General features: G+C 41.2%; 1 protein-coding gene across 1 annotated transcript in view; it reads right to left on the reverse strand.

Moving 5' to 3' along the window:
• LOC122801730 (DNA excision repair protein ERCC-5-like) overlaps positions 1-24,861 on the reverse strand; it is a 941,093-nt gene that overhangs the window by 790,116 nt on the left and 126,116 nt on the right. Inside the window, exon 3 of the mRNA XM_044071253.1 lies at positions 4,472-4,647. Within this exon, the coding sequence (XP_043927188.1) occupies positions 4,472-4,647 (176 nt within the window). The remainder of the gene's footprint in view (positions 1-4,471; positions 4,648-24,861) is intronic.

Here is a 24,861-nt window from a genome sequence, read left to right on the forward strand (position 1 = left end):
CAGAATCCTCATAGGTAGATAAGGGCAAATCCTGGTCATCAGAAAAAATAGAAATTTCAGAATCCTGATCAGAAGAATCAGAAGGAAAATCAGTTCTAGGTCTCTTAGAGGGAGAAGGGTAGCTTCCCCTGATTAGACTAATAAGGTCTTCAGACATTCTTATCATTTGTTTTTTAGGCATAGGGGCCTGACCATGTGGTCTGGGCGTAAGTTTTCTGGGTATGGATCAAGTTTTAGGCCTTGAGGAAGAAGATGGCGTTGGTTTAATATGCAAATCAGTAGACCTGAATACACCCTCAGAAGCCAGTGCCTGCACAGCGGCTCTTGACCCATCCAAGGTAGAGACATCCGCAGGTTACACAGTCGAAGAAGCATCTCGCGGCATACCGGACTCCGAATGGGTCTCAGTAGAGGCATGCAAATCTGAAGTAGCGGGTATCAGGGGCTGCAAAAGCGCCTCACTGAGTACCGGCAAACTGGCGACTACCTTAGGAGAAGCGTAGTCAGCTGCTTTGGACCTATGCGGTCTGTCTCTGTCTTTATCTTTGCGTTTTTTTGGAATGTCGGTAGTCGGGTAGCTTACCAAAGCCATTTCTGGATAATTGAACAGAGTACCAAACTATTTAGATGCGGAAATGAACCAACGACAAATAGTACGAGGTTTGAATAAGGCACAAAACCGACAGCGAGGTACGTCGTGGTCTGGGCCTAGGCAAGGAATGCAGTACGAATGAAAATCTTTATGAGGTATTTGCTTTCCACAAGAAATACAATTGTTAACTTTTACTGACATTGGTTTAGAGCAAGAAAAAGGTTCCCCAACGGAGCACTTAGCTTAGTTGAAGACTTCGTATCTGAAACTCGAAAATGAAAATTTCAGGAGTCGGCCAACCGGCACTTGCGAACTGCTTCTGCTTCGGGCAACGCACGGCAAGAAAGAATAATGTAACGGCGTCGGCTGCATGCTTTATACCCCTGACTATCTGATGTCATGGAAGATGAGACAGCAACCGATGCAGGACCCAAGACTTTGATAATCAGGCCGATGAGGGCTACCTGCAAGCAGATAACCCAAATGTGATGACTGCAATAGTGAAACATGAAGAACATCCATAGTTTAGTAGAAAAGAAGATGTTTAGGGAAGAAAATTTTGAGAGCAGTAGGCTATAGGAAACTGTGCTGTAGGCTTTAGATAGATCAAGGAAGAGCCACGAGACTAGTACGTTATTGTCCCGTGCTTTGATGATATTCTGTGTAAATGAAATGAGATCAGTAAAGGTGCTGTGGTGAGGACGGAAACTGTGCTGGGTGGGAGTTAACAGGTCGTCTTGTATGATGTGTTTGAGAAGCTGGTTATAAATACATTTTTCTAGAATTTTGGATAAGAGGGATAGTATGGCGAATGGTCTGTAGTTGATTGGTTCAGCTGAATTGCCACCTTTGTGGAGTGGTAGAACATAGGATTTTTCCACGTCAGGGACTGTGCTCTCTAGAATTGACATGTTTACTAACATGGAGACTGGCTGTGCAACAGAGTTAGCTACAAGTTTAAGGAATAGAGGAGGTAAGTTGTCAGCAGAGGGGGAGCAGCTTTTCAGTTTGGTAAGAAGAGATTTGATGTATGCAGTAGGGACAGGTTTAAGACAAAACTGGGTGGAATAGGTAGAGGGATGGGGACCAGATGGGGACAGGGAGGTGTTGTCAGGTTTAGTTAACTTTTTTATAGAGTCAATGAAGAAGGAATTAAGAAAGGAGGCAATTTCTGTTGGTGAACTGCTAGGACAGAGGCTTGGGGTAGAAGGGTTGAATGGATATAACCGAGTTTGCTGATACTATTCCAAAACTTTTTGTGTTGGAGTTGGGGTTATCTAGTGTTTTTTGATAGTACTGTTTTTTGTCCAGATCAACTTGTTTCTTGGTTAGGTTCGTAAGTTCTCTACAGGTTTGGAGATGGCAATGGGAGTTTGTTTTTTTTACAGGTTTTCCAGGCACTGTCTCGTTTAAGCATTAGTATACAGCTGGACTGAGTTAACCATGGAACAAAAAGTTTGTTTTTGTTCTTATTTTTCTAGTAGGGGCTAGGTGTTGTTAAATTTGGAGGCAGCCTCACTGAGAGGGAGGGCGTAGAGTAAAGGACTAGTTAATGGAAGAGAGAAGATTATTGAAGGTATCTGGGCATAAATTAGAGAGATTATGGCTGTCTTTGTATTGGTGAGGCTTCAGCAGATGAGGTGAGTGTCGTAACATGTGGGTAGGGAGATGGTTACTGAGGGAGTCAGGTAGAGTAGTGGCATTGTGATACAGAATGTTTTAAATACTGAGGGAGAGTATTTTCAAGGCTTTTGTGAGGTTGAGGAGTTTGGATAGGTGGTATAGGGAGCAAGAAGGGAGAACGGTTAGGTAATGTAGTGGGAGTGTTAGAGTTGTGAGTATGGGTACCTGTGGTTAGGTTGGAGGGTGGGCCAGGGTTGGGGTGAATATCGCTGGCCAGCAGAAGGCTTGGAAAAGAGGGTTTGAATGCTGTGGTAAGATGGCTGTAGAACAGAAGTTTGGTTTAGGTTTTGTGGGGGAAGAGGGAGGGAGAAGTATTTTGCATTTATGTAAGAGTTAGAAAGTGAGCAAACAGTGAGGAAGCTACTGAGACGTTTATAGAGGTTAGTGGATTGTAGTGATTGAGGGAGATAGTAGAAGAAGAGTGGGAGTGGTGGTAGTGGGAGTGATAGGAGTTGGAGTAGAAGGAGGGGAATTAAGTAGGATGAGTAACACTGCATACTGAGGGAAAGAAGTGAGGGTAGTTGAGAGTTAATTAGAGTAATAGGGTGAAGGAAGTAGTTTTGAGTGACTGGATAGCTAGGACTGACTGGAAGGAGGAAAATGAGCAGTTATGGGGGTGTGGTTAATTAAACTGATTATATAAATTTGAAGAAAGTGGGGGTGGGTGGGGATGGGGATAGGGTAGGGGAGAGGAGTGAGCCTGAGCTAAGTGAGGGTAAACAGATTGGGTTGAACCAGGACTTGAAGAAAGCTGTGAGATGAGAAAAGCAAATCAACCAGCTAGCCCAGGTCAGTACCTAAAGGTGTCTTTTTATCTATGTGAACTCAAAAGCAGATGTATGCAGAATGCATTGTAGGGCATCAGGGAGGTAGAATATACAATAATTGGAAAACTTTGGAAAGCTGTATATTTTTGTTACAATAAAGTTGAGGAAAAGGGAAGAAAGGGGTCCAGTAGTGTGCACAGCAGAAGAACCAATGGGAGTACCAGACAGAGATTATGCAGTAAAATCCCTGTTATCCGGGACTCAAGCAACTGGCAACTCTAGCAACCGGCATTTGATTGGCTTGCATACTGACATACAAGCCAATCAAAAATAGCAAAGCATATCTCAAGCAACCAGAATATACACTTAACCAGCATCTACCAATCCCCACGGGTGCTGGTTAAGTGAGAGTTTACTGCATTAGACCTACATTGCTCACAGTCGGTTGATAAAAGTAGGACTTGCAGTAGCTTTTTCCTGGTTTGCACAGGGTTATGTGTTCTTGTATGTAGGCAGTTGCCTCAGTGTTTTCTTTTGTTGGACTTCTGAATGTGGTTAAGGGACTGTAGGGAAAGAGAGAGAGAGAGAGAGAGAAATTTAATATGAAGCCAAAAAAGGTGGCAGGTGAAGTAAAAAAATGTGGGAATAAGAGACAGACAACAAAAAACACTATGTATGTAGTTTAGCTAAGCAGTACTTAATCAAACAAATTAGTTAAGGAACAAGCAGTGATAATTAATAAGAAAGTCACCCTGTTCAGTAATATAAAATTCAGTCCATCACCACCTTAATTTCATAGAATTCATTGCCAGTACACATTTCCAGCTATTTGTTGCTACTTAGTAATACATGCCAACAGAACTGAGCAACATGGTGGCAGGACATAAAATTACAGTAAAATCACTCAGTTTCCACACAATACAGTCAGAGAATAGGCACTCAAATAAGATAAGTAGTAAAATATAACACAAATTGAAACAGCACGCTGATGGACTAAACAACATGGTGGCCGAACACCAATGAGAGCACTCAGTTGCAATTTAAAAGCAATAACAGCAATGTGCTCTAGTAAGCTGTTTAACAAAATCAGACTAAGTCAAGCTGAAACAGTGCATTTCCAAAATGTAAACAGTAACATGTAGTAAGTTTAACAGTAAAAGGTCATTACTTCCTTAAAGTAATTAAACCTACAACTGCACATTAAATAGGAAATGAACAAGACAGCATAGAATTTTCACAGGTGGAGTTATAGAACAAGAACATGGGGGGCTATGAATCAGGACTTTAACTTGCTTTTCTCATCTTACAGCTTTCTTTAAGTGTTTAAGTACTATATATCTGCAAATTTTGCACAATTCAAGTAAGCTTTTCATACCTAAGCATGCCTTCTTTCTTCAGTCTACATAAACATGCGAAATGATGCACATACCAATGTTTGTCTTTTCAGCAAAGGAGCATCTCCATCAAACACAAAAATAGGCCGAATCCTAAAGAAAAGCAGCTTGCAGAGTCGATGGAACAGAACAAGGAGGTGGGCATTCTGTATGGCATTGCCATGGCGGTCTCTTGCACCTTTAATTGCTTGATTTAACCAAATGCTAATATCTGAAAATAAAGCTCAGGAAAATATTATTAAGAATTACGAGTAATAATATAACATTATTGCAAAATGCAGTCAACACTTCAAATCTGTTCTCCCTTTCTCACGCTAGCTCACTCACTTCGTCTATATATAACAAGAGATATATAAATACACACACACATATGTGTATACACACACACACACACACACACACACACACACACACACACACACACACACACACACATTCCCTCTCTCTCAAATATGAAATGTCTTTGTCTCTTGCACACACTGTACACATATACATAGGTTCATAGGTGTGTACTAGGTGAATAGCCCTGGGACTTTTACAAGCCTAACCATAGGATTACCCTGGCATACCACCTGACCTTAGTTCCCAGTGCCTCTGTCGAGTAGAGCCACTGGAGTTATCCCTGGGGTGAATTTTCTGTTTCCCATCCACTCATCAAGATTTCCCTTGAAGAGGGTCAAGCAAGGTGCTCTGCTTGACATGTATGGGAAGCCTGTTCCATAGCATGTGCAGTCTCTGCGATATGAACCTGTCCCTCCAGCATGTTCTGTTAATTGTGGTAATGAGGTTGAGGTCTCTGGAGCGTGTGGTATGGAGGGATTGGGATTTCTTTAGATGTAGCATTTCTAACAGAGCTGGGTCAGACATGGCTTTGTAAGTCAAGCAGAGATCACCTCTAAGTAGGCGATATGATACAGAGAATAGATGGGAGTTTTTTTAGTCTGTCCATATAGCACAAGTATTTAAGGCCTAGGATCCTCTTTGTGAGGTACTTTTGCAGCCTCTCCAGTTGTTGCGGGTGTCTAGTGAAGTACATGCCAAATGGGGCATTGTACTCAATGATTGGCCTAATGAGAGGAGAGTAGAGGGAGACAAAGACCTCTTTCTTCTGGGATGCAAAACCCTTAGCAATGAGATGTGCCACACAGAAGGACTTTCTGATCACAGTGGCAATGTGGTGATCAAAAGAGAGGTTGCTGTCAACCTGTGTTCCCAGATCACTTATAACGCCTTCTGTGTTCAGTGGACTACCATCAAAGTTGTAATTCATGGGAACCAGCTTTTTCGCCAAAGGGGATGATGACATTTTTTTGGCATTGACCTTAAGGCCATGGTTCTGACACCAGTCGCTCTCAGTGAGGCCATTCTGTAGTATGTCAACATCACTTGGGGAGCTAATAATAGCTCCCAACCTGCAATCGTCTGCGAACTTGGTTAGCCAGAGTCACTTCGTGTTGGCCTGGACTTCAGAGAAGTAGATGCCAAACAGGAGAGGACCCAAGACTGAACCCTGTGGGACTCCACTCAGCTTTGGTTGAGTGGCACACTGTTTAGGAGGGTAAATATCACATAGTCGAAGTTACGCAACTTCGAACACCTAATGGTCGAACCATTATGTTTGAAATTACATAACTTTGACTACCTAAAAAAAAAAAACACACACAACAGACAAAATAAACTGTTGTAAGCAGGGGGCAAGCCTCCCTGCACCCCCCACACCCCCCGCTACTTAAATATACTAACTCCAAGATTGCACCATATTGAAGTGAATGGAAACCTCCACCTATTGAGATTTCCAGTCACACGCTCAAACTTTTACAAATCCGAACATATGGTCTCAACCATATGTGGTTCGAACTTGTAAAAGTTTGATGACGTGATAGTTACCCGTTTAGGAGAGTTATTGGTATTATGATTAGTGTTGTGTTGTGGTGATTGAGTGTGTTTCTGCCTTGGAGGTCTGGGTAGATTTTTACTGAGAGCCTCCGTGAAGGTGGGTGTGTGGTTTGTGTTTCTGTGTGAAAGCAGTGCTGGTGTGTGTTCTGGAGGGCTGTGTGTTCCATGTGGTGTGGTGCAAGTATTGACCTTCTCCTCTTGACCAGCTACTCCGGTTTTGGCTGGAGAGTGCGTGGCTTCCAATTTGGATATACAAGTGCATCTCTCGCAAGTCTGAGTGTTGAAAGGCAAGAGGACAGGGTTGTCGGTGCACATGAGGCAGTTGTTACATTGCCTCAGGAAGGCCATGTTCACCAGGTTAATAGGAGGAAAGCATAGGGAACTGACCTTTAGACATGCCTGGAGGGGTGGGCATTGATAATACTACTGGATCTGTTTCCTTTTAGAACATTTAGTACTGGAAGCACTTTTGCGTGCTACAATAATTGCTACAAGAAGTCTGGTAAAGTGCTAGACTAATAAGCCAGTATAAGTGCAGGACAGGAGAGAACTAGTAAATCTAAGGGGAAAAACTGAAGAGCAGACTCTGGCACCGCTCAGAAGTTTACAAACAGTCCTGGATATAGCAAGTCTGTATCTGGACTATACTAATTACAGGAAAGGCGGGAAACAAGCGGAAATGCGGGCTTTTAAATCAGAAAGTAGAGAGAGATGGAAAAACTGTCCAAACTGCCAATAAAGTACAATTTTTGGGCCAGGAGCCACTCCAGTTGTGGTAGATAGGCTACCTAGTGCTTACCACTCCCACTGATAAGCTAGAAGGCTTTCCTCCAACAGAGAAAGGCTTGGGGGCTCAGAAGCTTACAAACAGTCTTGAACATAGCAAATCTGTATCTGGACTAGTTACAGGAAAGAGAGGAAACAAGCGCAAAAATAGGCTTTTAATCCAGAAAGTTGAAAGAGATGGAAAAAACTTCCCAAAAGGCCAATAAATCACAATATCTGGGCCAGAAACCACTCCTCTTGTGCTAGATAGACTACCTAGTGCTTATCACTCCCACTGAAAAGCTGGAAGACTTCCCTCCAACACAGAAAGGCTTGGGCGGCTCAGAAGCTTACAAGCAGTCTTGGATACAGCAACTCTGTATCAGAACTAGACTAGTTACAGGAAAGGGGGAAACACATGCAAATGTGGGCTTTTAAATCACAAAGTTGAGAGAGATGGAAAAACTTCCCAAATGGCCAATAACTGCAATTTCTGGGCCAGAACCTCTCATTTTTTATTTAATTATTTTACATTTGTTAACCGGGAGAGTCCAACTGGATATATGTCCATTTTCAGTGGATGCCCAGGGATTAAAGCTCCAGAGTAGCAAAATCATTAAAAAGAGAAATACATGTTAACCAAATGGTTCAACTAAACAATATATAGAGTACACAGTCTTTATACTTCTTATAGAAGTATAGTACATATAGGATAGTGAGTTAACCAAAGAGTGTATTTGCCAACATTCACAGGCTACATTAATATATACATGTTATAGAGTTGTTTACTGCGGTGGTGGTGGTGCTGCGGTAGCATTGTCGCCTCACAGTAAGACGTTGTCCTGTTCGATTCTCAGCTAAAGCGTCTTCTGTGTGGAGACATGCGTGAATGGGCGTACCTTTGTTGAAGGTTGTGCATCAGAGCTGGCAACTCGGCACGTAAAAATCTATTGCCAATCATTAGCTGACCGGAGTTCCGCTGTGGCGACCCCTAACCGGGAAAAGCCGAAAGACACAACATAGAGTTGTTTAACAGCAAGTATAGCAGGAAGATAGAGTAGATAACTTCCATAACTCATTTCTACACATGAGAGGCATGCTATGTCCTTTAGGTTTCTTTACAGTGTTCAATGATACTATTACCCCATGCAGACATTACAAAAGCAGTAGATTAGCTGTTACTCTAGTTGCTGGAGACAGAGACATACGAGTTACTATCTAAGGGTAGTACAGGAACATAATCTGTGACTCAAAATGTGTGTTTTGAGTAGTTTTTTGAATTGGGTGGTGGAGTTGTTATTTATTATGTGGGCTGGAAGGGAGTTCCAGATTTTAGAGATGAAGTGGCTATAAACAGATCTACCTGCCTCATTTTTAAAGTTTGTTACCTTAAGGAGGTGTTGGGTACTTGATCTCAGGAATCTGATAGTGGTGTAAGACTGGAGTAGTTGCTGCAGGGCTGGTGTGTTGCCTGGATGATGTATTACTTTGTAAGCAAGTGCTCTTAAGTGGTAGGTAGGTTACCTAGCGCTTACCACTCTCACTGATCAGCTAGCAGGCTTCCCTCCAACACAAACAGGCTTGGGGGGCTCAGGAGTTTACAAACAGTCCAGGATAAAGTAAATCTGTATCTGGACTAGACTATTTACAGGAAATGGGGAAACAAGTTTAGAATTTTTTTTCTAAAGTGGAAAAGGAGAAAGCTGGAACAGAAGATAATTCAAGGTTAAGAATCTAAGTGGGTTGGCCTTCTCAAATCTTCTCTCACTATTAGGCAAAATGAACTAATGACACTAGAAAGAGAGGAGTGTCCCAGATCAAATATACAGTATAGGCGGGCAACTGCAAAGCCACCAAGTACAAGAACAAGACAACAATTGGGGGGGGGGGCTATTACAGCTACTAGCTGTAGCCACTAAATGAAAGTTTTAAACAGATAAAGGAGAAAGGAAACTCTAGAGAATGCTTTTAACTGCAAACATTCAGTTAAATGATACCTGACTAGAACAAAGACACCTCAAAAAAATGCAGAGAAAAGCATGGATAGAGCACTCACAAACAGAAAATACAACTCTCAGTATGAAAAAAACAGTTAAGTAATTCAGTAAACATGCAATTAGAGTAATGAAACAGTATCTAGCAATGAAAAACAATTAAAACAGTATAAAACAGTACATAAATGCAGTGAAACAGTAAAAAAAAGTTTTACAACAGTGCAAAATGTAGTAGATTAACTGTATGGCCCAATTATAAGCATTACATAAGTGCAATTCAATGAAATAAGTGTAAGAAATACTTACTCTGCTCTTGGAATCTTAAGGAATCTCTGCTTAGTCCCAGTAATGAATCAACACCCACAGCCTGGTAAATACAAGCCAAAACATCAGCCCTGGCAAGTCTTGAACTCAGGACCCCGCACACCATAGCCACAGCAATTTACCACTAAGCCATCTGAGCTATATATATATATATATATATATATATATATATATATATATACACACATATATACACACATGCATATATACATACACACACACACACATACACACATATATACACACACACATATATATATATATATATATATATATACACACACACACATACACACATATATTTATATATATATACATACACACACACATATATATACATACATATATATATATATATATATATATATATATATATATATACATATACATGCATATACACACACACACACACACACACACACACACACACACACACACCATACCCATGTTAGCATTCAGGATTGTTCACTTGCACAGAATATGGACTCTCCCTCTCTGGACATGTTTGGCGCATATCAGCATGTGTTAGGAAGTGAAAGGATGTAGTCATAACTGGACATCCTATAATCATGACTGTGAGCAAGAAAAGGAGAGTAGTACTGCTGGAAATGAATTACTCTTCAAATCTTGACAAGTACTTTTACGTGGTAAACCAGCTTTTATAAATTTCACCAAGATAACACTGATAAATTGACTGTACTTTATATATAAAGGAAAAAGGTAAATTAAATAAAAAAGAAGTAAAACAGAAGAAGAAAACTGAGTGCTCAAGTCCCAGGATAAAAAGTGCAAAATCCTGTGTGTGCACACTGTTGCCAGACTGGGAAAAAGACAATGCAGAGTCCTCAGGATATGGAAACATTTCTACAAGAGAATTAGCCAGGGTTAGGGGGACTGTGGCTGCTCTTTGTTGGAAGTAGAAATCAACAAAAACTGACAGGCCAAGGAAAAAAGTCATAGAGATAACAAAATGGACTGTTGAGGATAATAAAGTAATTCGGTATTGTGACTATTATGCAAAAAGCCCAGAACTGCTAAACAGAGGCTATTTAGAAACATTAAGAGAAAAATTAGAGGGAAGAAAAAATGCTTACTCAAGAAAAGATGCCAGAAGCTACAAAAAAAAATGCTCCTTAATGCAATGAAAAACATTATTTAGATGAAGCAACATTGGGCCGCCTGGAAAAAGAAATGACAGAGGAAATAGAAACAAAAACAGAGGTTTTGAAAGGTATATAAAATAAACATTCAAAGAGATCTAGTACTATGCAAAGGACAAAGTCAAACTGATCATACAGAAATAGCATCTCCAGAGTACTTGAAGAAAAATGCAGGCAAAAGTACCTGGATATGGAAAATTTCACAATATAAGACTGCAAAAGGGGAATGTAGAAAGGAAGAGTAGTAAGGTAGAAATTAAATAAAATCTGAAATAATAGCCTATCTGTGAAATGAAGGGTTTACAGTGGAAAGTCCAAAACAGCCAGTGTGGCAACAAAATGGAATAATGGGTCCCCAAATTGAGCAGAAGTGGGTAGTGTAGGATGTCTCTGAAGAGGATTTGCCATAGGGCAATGCTTTGGAGCCTCCTGAAGCAGACTCACAAGAAAGTCCAATAAGTTGCACAGCAAAGGAAGGAGCATAACACAGTGGCAACTCTGACACAGGTAATATTGCTGTGTGACGGGCCAATGGGTTCCTATGAGGAGGAGGAAAGTACAGTTGTGTACACTTACCATAAATGTAGATGTTAGAGTGTATTCACTGTTGCAGTCATTACATTTGGGTAATCTGCTGGCAGGTTGCCCTCAGTCGGCCTGAATAACAAAGTCTTGGGTCCTGCTTCGGTTGCTGTCTCCTCTTCCATGACGTCAGGTTGTCAGGGGTATAAAACATGCAGCCGACACCATTTTATTCAGTTTTTCTTGCCCAAGATGTCAGGTGCCCCCAAATGGGGAGAATATATATATATATATATATATATATATATATATATATATATATATATATATATAAACAGTAAATATATAAATGCACTTTTAGAAAAATAAACTTTACCTTCAACTAAAAGCAAAATACACCACAAAGGCTTTTGAGCATAGTGAAGGAAAGAAAAAGTATAGACTGGGGGATGGCGGGTGGGTAATCCGGACTGTAACAGTGAATACACTCGAACATCTACACTTATGGTAAGTGTACACAACTGTACTATGTTATTCGTGTTTCACTGTTGCAATCATTACATTTGGGTAGAATCCCAAAGCTATGGATGGGAGGATGGAACTAAACTGCATTAGGAGCAGCTATAAGGCCCTGCAGGACTGCAGTGGCAAAGCCTGCCCTGGATTTGGAGGAGAGAGGTAAATGATAAAGCTTTGTGATGGTATGAACAGAGCTAGCAGCTTCTAGAATGTCTTTGGTTGGGACCTCTCTGAGAAAAGCTGCTGAAGTAGAGGCAGCCCTGGTGGAATGTGATCTGATCCCCTTGGGCACAGGTTTACCATGGTGCAAATAGCAGAAACGAATGCAGTGGCTTATCCATTTAGAAATAGTCTGCTTTGATATAGCCTTCCCCTCTGATCCTGCAGCAAATGCTTCCAGTAGCTGCTCAGACTTTCTTAGAGATTTGGTCCTGTTTAAGTAGAATCTTAGTTGTCTGTGTACATCCAATGAATGCAGAATCCGCTCCCCATTGTTCTGCGGATTTGGGTAAAATGTTGGCAGGTGAATGGTCTGGTTAAGAGCCACACTGGATACCACCTTAGGCATGAAAGAAGGATTGGTCCTGAGGGACACCCTGTCCGGGTAAAATATAAAAGGCTCCACTGCCATGAGAGCCTGTAGTTCTGAAATCCTTCTTGCTGAAGTGACTGTCAAAAGAAAAGCTGTTTTCCACGATAGAAATTTTATATCCGCAGTAGCTGCTGGCTCAAAAGGGGGCAGGGTGAGTTTTTCCAGCACAAAATTGAGGTGCCATGCAGGAGTTGGTGCTCTTCTGGGAGGCCTTACATTTTTGGCCCCTCTAAGATACATTTAAGCAGTGGATGTGAAAAGAGGGGAGGCTCTGTGTTGTAATGAGCCGAAATGGCAGAGGCATGGATTTTTATTGAAGAAAAAGATAGGCCCTTGTCAAGCATCTCAGTTAAATATTGTAAAATCTGAGGAATATTGGGCTTTGTTGTGTCTATTCCTTGTGCTTGGTTCCAAGCACAGAATCTCTTCCATTTCTCAGCATAAAATTTTCTAGTACTAGGCCTTTTGGCTTCCAAAATGGCATCCATCACAGATTTACTGAAAGGTGTGGTTTGAATAATCAGTTGATTAGCCATGCTGCAAGGTTCAGAGTTTGGAGCAGAGTGTACAGAATTTGAAAGTTCTGCTGAGACAGTAGATGAGGTATTTGAGGCAAGTACCATGGAGGAAGGTGTGACTTGTTCCTTAGAAGCAGGTACGAGTGCTGGCGAGGGCAGTCTGGAGCAATTAGGATCATTTTTGGTTTTTCCTGTCTGACTTTCAGTAAGACCTTGGAGAGAAGACGCAGAGGGGAAAAGGCACAGACTGATAGGTTTTTCCAGCTGAAGGATAGAGCATCTACATTCCATGCTTTTTTGTGAGGAGTTCTTGTGCAGAATTTCTCCAACTGATAATTTTGAGGAGAGGCAAATAGATCCATTTCTGTGTTAAGATGCTGAATAATTGTGGATCCAGTTTCCATTCGTGCGGGTCCATAAGATTTCTGCTTAGGTCGCCTGCCAGAGTATTTTGCTTTCCTGGCAGGAATTGAGCTTGGAGATGTAATTGGTAAGTCAAGGCTGTGGCCCAAAAGGTCATGGCTTGTCTGCAAAGGGGGTAGGAATATGTACCCCCCCCCTGCTCGTTTATGTACCACATAACTGTGGTGTTCTCCGTCTTTATCAGTGGTTGTCCTGGATGAAACAAGTCCTTGAAGGCTGTCAGAGCATTCTGAACAGCTAGCATTTCTTTCTGGTTGATATGTAGATGAATTTGGTTTGGGCTCCATTTGCCCTGAATGCATATCCTTGCCAGGTGGGCCCCCCAAGCATAGTCTGATGCATCTGTAGTTAGAGTTTGGGTGGCAGTCCCTTGTTTTGGTGACATGTCTCTGCCCACCAAAGAAACTCCTGTTGTAGGCAGGGAATGAGAGGAATCATTGTTTCCTGGCTGTGGCAATGTTGACTCCATAAACTTTTTAGGTACCACTGAAGTTTCCTCATATGCAGTCTCGCATATGGAATTAGTAGAATGCAGGATGCCATGAACCCCAAAGCCTGCAGAATTTGTCTTGCAGATAACTGGGTTTTTGTTGCCATTTGTTTGAAGTATGTTGTCAGTTGCCTTTGTTTGTCTGGTGTGAGGTAAGCCATCTGGGCAGTTGTATTCAAGCTTGCACCCAGGAATGTAATTATTTGAGAGGGTACCAGTTGTGATTTCTTTTTGTTTATGGTGTACCCTAGGCATGCAAGAAGCCTTTTTACAAACGCCAGATGTTCAAGAGTGTCCTTGTCCTCTGCTTGAATGAGACAATCATCCAGATAAGGATAAATTTGAATGCTTCGTCTGCAGAATGCAATTACTGGTGCCAGGCACTTTGTAAAGACCCTGGGTGCAGTAGATAAGCCAAAGAGCAGTGCAGAGAATTGGTAATGCAAAAAACCTGCTTTGAAGCAGAGGTATCTTCTGCATGATTTCCTTATTGGGATATGCAGGAATGCACTAACCAAGCTTTCTTGCCTAGCATAGACAGTAGCTGTTGTAAAGTCAGCATTTTGGAATGTCCAGGAACGTGTTCAGAATTGATAAGTCCAGTATTGGATGCCACAAATTGTCTTTTCTGGGTACCAGGAAAAGTCTTGAATAAAAACCTTATCCTTTTTCCTTTTCTGGTACCAGTTGAATAGCCCCCATATCCATGAGGGACATGACTTGTTTCTAGGCCTCTGCCCACTGGTTTTCTGGCAGATCCGGCCATCCATCTGGAATTGGCAAAGTATGGAAATGAAATCTGTACCCATTGGATACTATGTTTAATATCCACTTGTCCTGGGTAATTAACTGCCAATTTTGAGCATGAAGTGCTAGTCCCCCCCCCCAAGGGGGCTGCCGAAAGATAAGTGCTTGGTGATGGTAGAGAAAAGTCAATGAGACTGCTTACTGTAGGGTTGTGCTTTGTTTCCTCCAGATTTGGAGGTGGAGGCACCACATTGCTTTGACCTGTAAGAACCCTGTGATTGGTATCTGGAGCCTTTTGAGCACCTGGATTTGCCCTGAATGGCTCTGTTAGACACAGGAAAGGACCAATTTTTAGTAGGCCAGTGCCTACTGAACCTGGGTGGCTGCACTTGCAAGAAATCTTTTACAGTTTGCATAGATTTAGCTTGGTCTTCCATTTTCTTTAAAACCTCTTCTGCCTTATTACCAAACAGAGTTTCATGCTGCAAAGGGGCATCCAACAATTTAGCTTTAACATGACTAGGCAGATTTTGCTCCTTGAGCCAAGCATGCCTTCTAATCACAGATCCAGTAACAGCGGCCCTACAAGAGGCCTCCAAGGAATCAAAACCACATTGCAAAGTATGCTTTCCAACCTGTTCTGCTGAATGCAATAATTCCTGTAACTATTTTCCACACAGTCAGAAATCAACATCATTTTCTGTTTCAGTAAGCCCATAACATGCTGTTGATATTTAAGCATATGAAACTGGCAGTTTAAAGCCCTGATTGCCAAGGTTGCAGACGTATAAACTTTCTTACCCCATCTATCCAGCGACCTGGAATCTCTATCAGAAGGGTAGGATTTTTGGCTGTGAAGTCCTTTACACTCTTGGGACCCTGAGAAATAGTCTCAGGATCAGCAGCAGGATTTTTGAAAAGAAATTTGCGGGAGTCAAGAACCCTGTAATATTTGTCTGGCTTACTAGGAGCCAGAGGCAAGGAATCAGGAGCCATGCTTGATTCCGAGAACACATCAACAATGTCTAATATAGGGGGTATTGCCAAAGGCCTATTCTGAGGAAGAAGGAAATCCCTAAGCCTCTTTTTTGATTCAGAGAAGTCCTGACTCTCCCAGTGAAAATGTTCCCTTAAAGTATGCAAAGTTTCTCCAAAAGGGTAATCCTCAGGAGGAGATGCAGATGGGATAGATTTCTCTGCATCAGAATCCTCATAGGGTAGAACAGAAAATTCCTGATCAGAAGAGGAATCAGAAGAAATGGAAACCTGATCTGAAGATTCATAATCAGTGCCTTGCCTAGGCCTCTTCGCGGGGGGGGGGGTGTTGGGAACCCCTGATCAAGGTAATTAAATCCTCAGCAATTTTGATCATCTGCTTTTTTAGGCATAGGGGCCTGAGCACGTGGCTCATGTGTTGGTTTTTTAGACATAGAAGCTGTTTTTGACCTTGTTTTTGTTACTGGCGTCAGTTTAATATAGAAATATTGAGGCCTGAAAACACCCTCAGAAGCCGGTGCCTGCTCAGTGGCTGCGGACCCATCCAAGGGAGAGACATCCACGGGTTCAATACTCGGAGAATCCCGCGGCATACCAGACTCCGAATGGGTCTCGGTAGAGGCCTGTGACTCAAAAGTAGTGGGTATCAGGGGCTGCGAAAGCACCTCACAGAGTACCGGAGACTGGCTTAGGAGAAGCTTCGCCGTTGGTTTTGGACCTCGACAGTCTGTCTCTGTCTTTTTCTATGCATTTTTTGTGGACTCCAGTAGACGGATTGCTAACCGACGACATTTTAGGATAATTAAATCTTGAACCAAAATATTTAGAAGCAAAAATATACCGACGCTTAATAGTGTGTTGGTTAAATCTAGCACAAAACCGACAGCAAGGCACGTTGTGCTCAGGGCCTAGGCAAGGAATACAGTACAAATGCAAATCCTTATGAGGTATTTGTTTCCCAAAAGTAATGCAATTATTAACTTTTACTGACATCGGTAAGGAGCAAGAAAAAGTTTCCCCAACGGGGTGCTTAGCTTTAGTTTGAAAACTTTGGTTCTGAAACTCGAATACGAAAATTTCAGGAGTCTGCCGACCGGCACTTGTGAACTGCTTCTGCTTCGGGCACTACGCGGCAAGAAAGACCGAAGAAAATGGCATCGGCTGCATGTTTTACACCCCTGATGACCGGACGTCATGGAAAAGGAGACAGCAACCGACGCAGGCCCAAGACTTTGTTATTCAGGCCAACTGAGGGCAACCTGCCAGCAGATTACCCAAATGTAATGAATGTAACAGTGAAACACGAAGAACATCAGATAACAAAGATGCATCTGAGCAGGGTATGTCATAAAAATATGCACTACAACTTTCTGTACAAGACTTGCAAGAAACAGAGAGTAAAGAAGATGGTCCAGAAGAAAATGATCCAAGGGAAGATCTGCTTGATTTAATACAGCTGGACATACATATTAAGCCAAATGAAAGAAATAGATTACAAAAAGTATGTAAGCCCCAAACCTTAAAAGCCTGGTAAAACAGAAGAACACTATATTCAGGACTATTAAGAACAATTCATGTGTTAAGAAGTAAATGGGATATATTACTACACAAATAAACTAATGATGGATCAAGTGTTACTACAAAAGTACAGCATTACAACAAAAAGGAAAGGAAGAGAAGGGAACAAGTTACCTCCCTCAACACTTACATTTCTCCACAATTAAACTATTTCTATACCCTAGTAAACAGAGCAATACTGCTGGCAATTCGCTGCTCTTTTCATGTCAATAAGCTATGGAACTCCATCTTTCCCTCTTTAAAACAAAACAATAACCCTAAATCCAACATCTCAATGACACCTGTCTATGATCATGTTACTCCCCTGGCTAATCGGTGCATACTGCTCCCTCTCCTGCCTTAAGACTTATCCTCTCTACAAGCTTTTTAACTCTCTGTGACACATTTTCTCCTTTAATTCCCTTGCATTCTGCACTCTTAGATATTCAGGTATACTTTGCCTTTTCTACCCATTCCACTCTCATTTTCCTTTCAAACTTTCGCACATGAATTTCCATGTCAACACTCTTCACACATCTAGCATTGTCTATCACAATCCATTGTTAACATCTTTATTCTTTATTTATTTCTGCCATCCTATTGCTAACATCCTTTCCTACCAGTAGCCTCCATTACTCCCACTAATCTATTTACTGCAACTTTACTGAATGCAGAATATATGTATTCCAGTTTTCTTATTGCCTTTGCATTGAACTGTATAATTTAATGCTACAAACTGTAGCCTGTTACCTGGAGCTTTCTTCCCAGACTCCACTGAAAATAGATTTATCCACCCAGTCAGACCTTCCTGGTAAAAAAAAGCAAGCAAGCAAATAAATAAATAAATAAAACAAGGCCATTATGGAAGAACAGAATTGAAAAAAAAATAAAAAACACTTAAAGACAAGAAGCATCACTGTTAGAAAAATACAGAAAAGGGAACAAATTAACAAAAATACTTAAAAAGATAGATGTGGTAAAAGCAACACAATGTATCAAAACAGACCATGCTTTATCACTTACCATTATAAATAATAAACTAAAAATGTCAGCATAAGCAGAAAAACTTGACAGTATGCAGATTAATATAAAGGATTAATATAAAGGAAAAGTACAACAACAGCAGTTCATTGTTGAACCAAAAAGATTTTATAGAGAACTTGGAAACAAAACAAATGTAATAGAAACACCACAAAAAAGAATAAATAGGTACACTATGGAGACATACTTAAGACCTTGTTAAACATAACAAAAGATGCTGAATCTGAATGGCCAGAAGAAATAAAATAAACAGTAAGAAACTACCGCAAGAAATAAGATGAAGTAACAGCCAGAGAAACAGACAAAATTAAGAAAAGCTCCTGAATGGAAAACACCGGGCCTAGATGCACTACTTAACTTCTGCTAAAGGGATTAACATCTTTACAAAAAAAAATTAGCCTTGCATAAGAATTGCTTATGTACGCATTCCAAACAGACACCAACCTGGTCAACAAAAGAAAACCAATACTCCTTAAGTGTAAACCTGCAAGCCATCCTCAGAACTATAGGCCAATAACTTGCCTTCTGACAATATACAAATTACATAATAGAATTGATGCAGACAGGTTATAGTTGTTAAGAAAAAATAAACGATGGCAACAGAACAAAAAGGTAAAATCATATGGAACAAAAGATAATTTGTTGCCAAACAAAGCCATAACAGACAGTTGTAAAAAGGGAGATAAGTATGGCATGGATAGATGACAAAAAAGCATTTGATACATTCCACATTCATGGATAATAAAAACTGCAAGAAAAACTGTGCGATACCATAAACCTCTTGTAAAAGAGGCCCTTGGGATATATGCAATTATACAATGACCCCCCCATCAATATTCCAAAACGTGTGTTGTAAATCAGACTTATACAAATGGAAAAAGGTCTGGTCACCCGGACTTTTTCCATTAGTACAAGTATTTTTTTTTTTTTTTTTTTAAGACAGCAACAGAGAACAGAAGAGCTCCATTGCTGTAATCTCGCTATGTTAAATGGGTTTAACATAGCGAGATAGCTTAAAAAAAGCAACGGAGATCTTCCTTTCTCCGTTGCTTCCACACACAGCTCTGATGTACTGCGTAAGCATACACATGCGCAGCACATCAGAACTTCCGCAGAATACCAGACAGCTGTGGAAGGTCAGCACGGAGGCATTATACAATGCCATTATTTAAGAAAATTAAGTATTTTTTTTCTTAAATAATGTCATTGTATAATAGCAATAACCCACTTCTGGGTGTGGGTAATGCTGGATTTACCCACGGTTGTCTTTGTTTGGCCACTCAGGCTTTGCCCTCATGACCAAACCACACCAACCGTGGGTAAATCCAGCATTACCCACACCCAGGCATGGGTTATTGCTTAAATGACCCTTTAAGAACATCAAGTGTTGCAGCTATATGGCTTTTGAATGTCCATGATTTTTTTTACCTTTTGTCTTTATGGATACATTCATGCCATTCAAGAATAATAGAATGCTTACAGGAATATAAGATACACCCTAAATCAAGCAATTACATTGCAATGACTACGAAGCAGTGGCAAACCACTTTGCAACTAAGCAATGATAAAGGGCAAATTATTATTCCAGCAGCTTTTCTCCCTAGGCCTCCACTGAAAATGGGCTTCTACCCAGTTGGACTTCCCTGGTAATCAAATGTCAATAAGCAATAAATAAATAAAGAATGAAAAATTCAAAGGGGGATATTCCAGGGTGACTATTTTGCCATACTACTGTTTTGTCTTACCCTTAACCCATTAAGACGTTTACTTAACAGATTAGACTACTTAACAGATTAGACAACGGTTACAGTTTCATTTATGTGGCTGCTTTAAAACTGCACAGTTCATCAGATGAAGAGCTGAAAACACAACTACAAATAGTTAAAATGTTCTCAGATGATGTAACAATGGCATATGGTCTTAATAAATGTGCAAAAGCTGTAGCACCAAGAAAATATGAACCTGGGACAGGAATGTGATATAAAAGGAACATGAGCAGAGGGCCATGTATAAATATTTGGGAATAAAAGAAGGGTCGGCAATAAAACAGGAATAAATCTGAATAAAGCTTAGTAAGGAATCCTGCAGAAGACTAAAGCCAATATTGAAAAAACGCCTTGACATCTAGAAATGAAGTTCAAGCTATGTATCAATTTGCCCCTTACTGTTCTAACTTACAGCTTTGGTGTGACTGACTGGCCCCAAACAGTACTGAATCAAATGGCCACAAAAACGAGATAAATTTGCCATACTTATCAAATTATTATAAGAAACAAAATAATATGTCCTTGACAATGGAGGAGGTCTGGGTCTACTTGCAATCGACTACAAATATAGATCAGCAATCATGGGACTGCATACGTATCTCATCAGATCCAAACATAACAAATGTTTTAAAAGCAGGAGATATCTGACATGACATCTTTGCTTAGTTTAGCAGAAGCAATCTGGAATAAAGCGGGAATGGAAATTAAACCAGAATCAGGCAAAAATCAGACAGCAACTGAAAGTTTTTAAAAGAATTTAAGGAATAGGTTCAGATAAGAAGGAAAGAAATTTGGAATGCCCACAAATATAGTTGCAAGTATATAGATAATCTGAAACAATTGCATGTTGACCAACATTTAATGGAGGAATGGTTAAAAAGGGGTGAGTTGAATCCAAAAGTTGAAAGGCTAACATGGTAGCCCAGGATAGTGGACTATGTATACCTTAGTAGTTCTTTAACAATTGGGAGAAACCATCAAATGCAGGTACTGGAAACAGATGCACATCTATTTGCTAGGTGTGATACACACATGGCAGAGGGTCTGTACAGTGAAAGGGGTCTATATCACATCGTCTAATCACAATTAAATGAACGTCTCTTCGAACACTAATTCAGTGAACATACTATTCATCGAACTTTTCAGCAAAAAGTTTCCTACGGCAGACTGACAGTAGTCCACCCAGCGACCATAAATAAAACCATAACAGTTAACACCTACACAGGTGGAGGGCTATGCCTCCTACACCCCTGAATGTGGGGGGCTGTGCCCCCTCCATCCCCTAAGTAAATATACCAACTCCGAGATCGCACTACAGTGGCGAAAAGGGCAGGGCAGGGCAAATTCCAGATGGTGGCCAATCACACATTAACAACAGGTCAAAAAAATTGATGCAAGAAATGCAAATATACTAACCCATGGAGGAAAAAAAAGAAAATAGTGTTATCATTTTAATTGCTGCATATAGTGATTAAACTTTCGTACATACAAGGAAGAGTCATTAAAAGACCACAATTTCTAAGCATGAATGAGAGCAAGGTGGAAGAAAGATACCCAGACAGTTCCAATAGCAGAAGCAGCAATAGGACCAATAAAAAAACTAATTTATAGTTGTACTTAAATATGCTACAAACACATGTAACCCCATATGAATTGCAAAAGGAGACAATTCTGGACACATTGCAGATGCTGAGAAGAGCACTCTTAGCGATCAAAGACTAAAGAGAAATTAAACCAAAAGAAAAAGTACAGTTTTGTACCTACCATAAATGTAGATGTCCGATAGGTATGCATCTGCAGTCCTAACATATGGGTTGTCCTGCCTCAGGCAGCCCTTCGGTCGGCCGGATTCCAAAGTCTGGGTCTGGCCTCGGCTGATGTCGCACTTCACCCGACGTCATAGCTCCTGGGGTATAAAGGCATCAGCCGACGCCATTTTCCTCAGTGTTTCTTGCCCCAGATGCCAGGTGCCCTCTAGGAAGGCTAAATTTGGATAAATGTAGAAAATTCCAAACAGTAGAAAGCAAAATATATATATAAACATATATACATACAAACAAATACACCATAATAGATTCCCCCAGCTAGCTAAAAGAGGGGTAAATACCCTAGGAATACCACAGAGGGGAAGGAGGGAGGGTAATCCTGACTGCAGATGCATACCTATCGGACATCTACATTTATGGTAGGTACAAACCTGTACTATGTCCTTCAAGGATGCATCTGCAGTCCTAACATATGGGTAGAATACCATAGCCAAACTGGGGGAGGCGGCACTAAGATAATGATGGTGTAGTTAAGATCCCTTGCAAAACAGAAGTTGCAAAACCTGCTCGGGATCTGGAGTATAAAGGAGGATTATAATGCTTGGCAAATGTATGCACGGAGCTCCAAGTAGCAGCTTCTAAAGTGTCTTTGGTAGCCACTCCTCGTAGGAAAGCTGTAGTGGTGGCTGTAGCTCTTGTGGAGTGAGGCCTGATATTTTCAGGAGCTGTCTTTCCATGAAATGAGTAGCAGAATCTAATGCAATTTCCTATCCATTTTGAGATTGTCTGTTTTGAAATTGCTTTTCCTTGCACTCCTGTTGCATATGCTACCAGAAGCTGGTCAGTTTTTCTGCTGGCCTTAGTTCTGTCCAGATAGTAGCGTAGTTGTCTGTGTACATCCAAGGTATGTAGTAGTCTTCCCCCCCCCCGTTCTGTGGGTTGGGGAAGAATGTAGGTAAATGTATAGCTTGGTTCAAGGATACTCTGGAGACCACCTTTAGCATAAAAGTAGGATTGGTTCTCAGAGACACTCTATCCTGATGGAAGATAAGGAAAGGCTGCACTGCCATTAATGCCTGTAACTCAGATACCCTTCTTGCTGAAGTGATTGCTAGCAGGAAGGCCATTTTCCAAGATAAGAACTGTAAGTCTGCTGTTGCTGCTGGTTCAAAAGGGGGAAGTGTTAATTTTTCTAGCACAAAGTTGAGATCCCATGCAGGCAGAGGTGGTTTCCTTGGAGGCTTTATGTTTTTGATTCCTCTCAAGAATTGCCTGAGGAGAGGATGAGAGAAGACAGGAAGATCCATGTTGTACTCTGTTGAAATTGCTGATGCATGAATCTTAATGGAGGAGTAGGACAGGCCATTGTGGAACAGTTCTGTTAAGTATTCCAGGATGTGTGCTAGGTTTGCCAGTGTGACATTTTCTCCCTTTTCTGTACTCCAAATGAGGAATCTTTTCCATTTGGCTGAGTATGTTTTCCTTGTGGAGGGTCTGCGAGCCTCCAGAATAATGTCCTTAACCCTCTGAGATAAATCAGGTTGGTTTTATTTTATGCAATTTTCCAAGCAGTTAGCTGCAACATTTTCAAGTTTGGATGCAGGGTCTTGTAGTTGTTCTGCGTTAGAAGTAAGGGACATAGAGGTAGAGGCCATGAGTGCGTCCGAGACATGCTTCTCAGTAGCGGGTACCAATGTTGTCTTGGCCAGTCTGGAGCTATCAGGATTACCTTTGGCTGTTCCTCTCTGATCTTCAGTAGGACTTTGTGCATCAAAGGAAGAGGTGGAAAGGCATATGCTGTCAGAGCCTTCCAGCTGAAAGAAAGGGAGTCCACCCTCCAAGCAAGTGGGTGGTATACTCTTGAGCAGAATTTCTTCAATTGGTGGTTGTGTGGGGAGGTGAACAGGTCTATCTCTGGCATTCCCCATTTCTTTGTTATGGTTTTGAAGATATCTGGATGCAGCATCAATTCATGAGCATCCGTGGAAGTTCTGCTTAAGCTGTCTGATAGTGAATTCTCTTTTCCTGGTACAAATCTGGCCTGCAGTTGGATGTTGAGATTCAGGGCCAAGTTCCACAGGTCCATTGCCATCCGGCATAGAGGGTATGAGTGTGTACCTCCTTGTTTGTTGATGTACCACATGACTGTGGTATTGTCCGTCCTTATCAGCAGGTGTCCTTGTTGGAGGAATGGTCTGAATGCCTCGATTGCATGTTTCACTGCCAGCATCTCCTTTAGATTTATGTGTAGATTCAGCTGGTCTTGGGACCATAGGCCTTGGATACACTTGTCTTCCATGTGCGCCCCCCAGCCTAGGTCTGAGGCGTCCGTGGTAATGGTCTGCCTTGGATGTGGTTTGTGGAAGGGCAATCCTCTGTTTATCTGACAGGCCTGAGCCCACCACAGGAATTCTTTTTTCAGACATGGAATGATTGGTATCTGGGCTTCTAGACTGTGTTTGTGTTGAGACCATACATTCCTTAGATACCATTGTAACTTTCTCATATGCAGCCTGGCATGTGGGATCAATATTATGCAGGATGCCATGTAACCCAGGGCTTGCAGGACTTTCCTTGCAGTAAGCTGAGTTTTTGCTGTTAATGCCATGAAATAGACAGGTAGTTGCTTTTGTTTTTCCTCTGTGAGGAAAAGCCATCTGATTTATTGTATCTAGTTCTGCCCCCAAAAATGTTATCCTTTGGGATGGTAATAGTCTTGACTTTTGATTGTTGACTGTGTATCCCAAGGCTTGCAGCAGTTGTATGACATTGGCCAAATCCTTGATTAATTTTGTCTTGTTGTCCGCTTGTATTAGGCAGTCGTCCAGGTATGGGTAAATTTGAATTCCCTGAAGCCTGCAATGGGCAATTACTGATGCCAGGCATTTCGTGAATACTCTGGGCGCAGTAGATAAGCCAAAGGGCAATGCTGAGAATTGATAATGCTCTGATCCTGCAAGAAATCTGAGGTGTCTTCTGAAACCTGGTCATATAGGGACGTGCAGGTATGCCTCCTTGAGATCTAGAGTCACCAGCCAAGACTTCTTGCCCAACATGGGAAGAAGCTGCTGTAAGGTCAGCATTTTGAATTTTGGAACAATGAGATATGTGTTCAGTGCGGACAAGTCGAGAATAGGCCTCCATTGATTTTCTTTTCTTGGTACAAGGAATAGTCTGGAGTAAAATCCTTGGCCTTGTTCCATAGGTGGTACCTTTTCTACTGCTCTCATCCTTAGTAAACTGTTGATTTGTTCTAGAGCCTCTGTTTTTTGGCTTGGTGGAAGGTTTGGCATTCCTCTCTTTTTTGGTAGAGTGTGGAAGTGAAACCTGTAGCCCTTGTCTATTGTTT

The sequence above is a fragment of the Protopterus annectens genome, chromosome 5.part0, assembly GCF_019279795.1.
Source record: "Protopterus annectens isolate FY-2018-M chromosome 5.part0, PAN1.0, whole genome shotgun sequence".
NCBI lineage: Eukaryota > Metazoa > Chordata > Ceratodontiformes > Protopteridae > Protopterus > Protopterus annectens.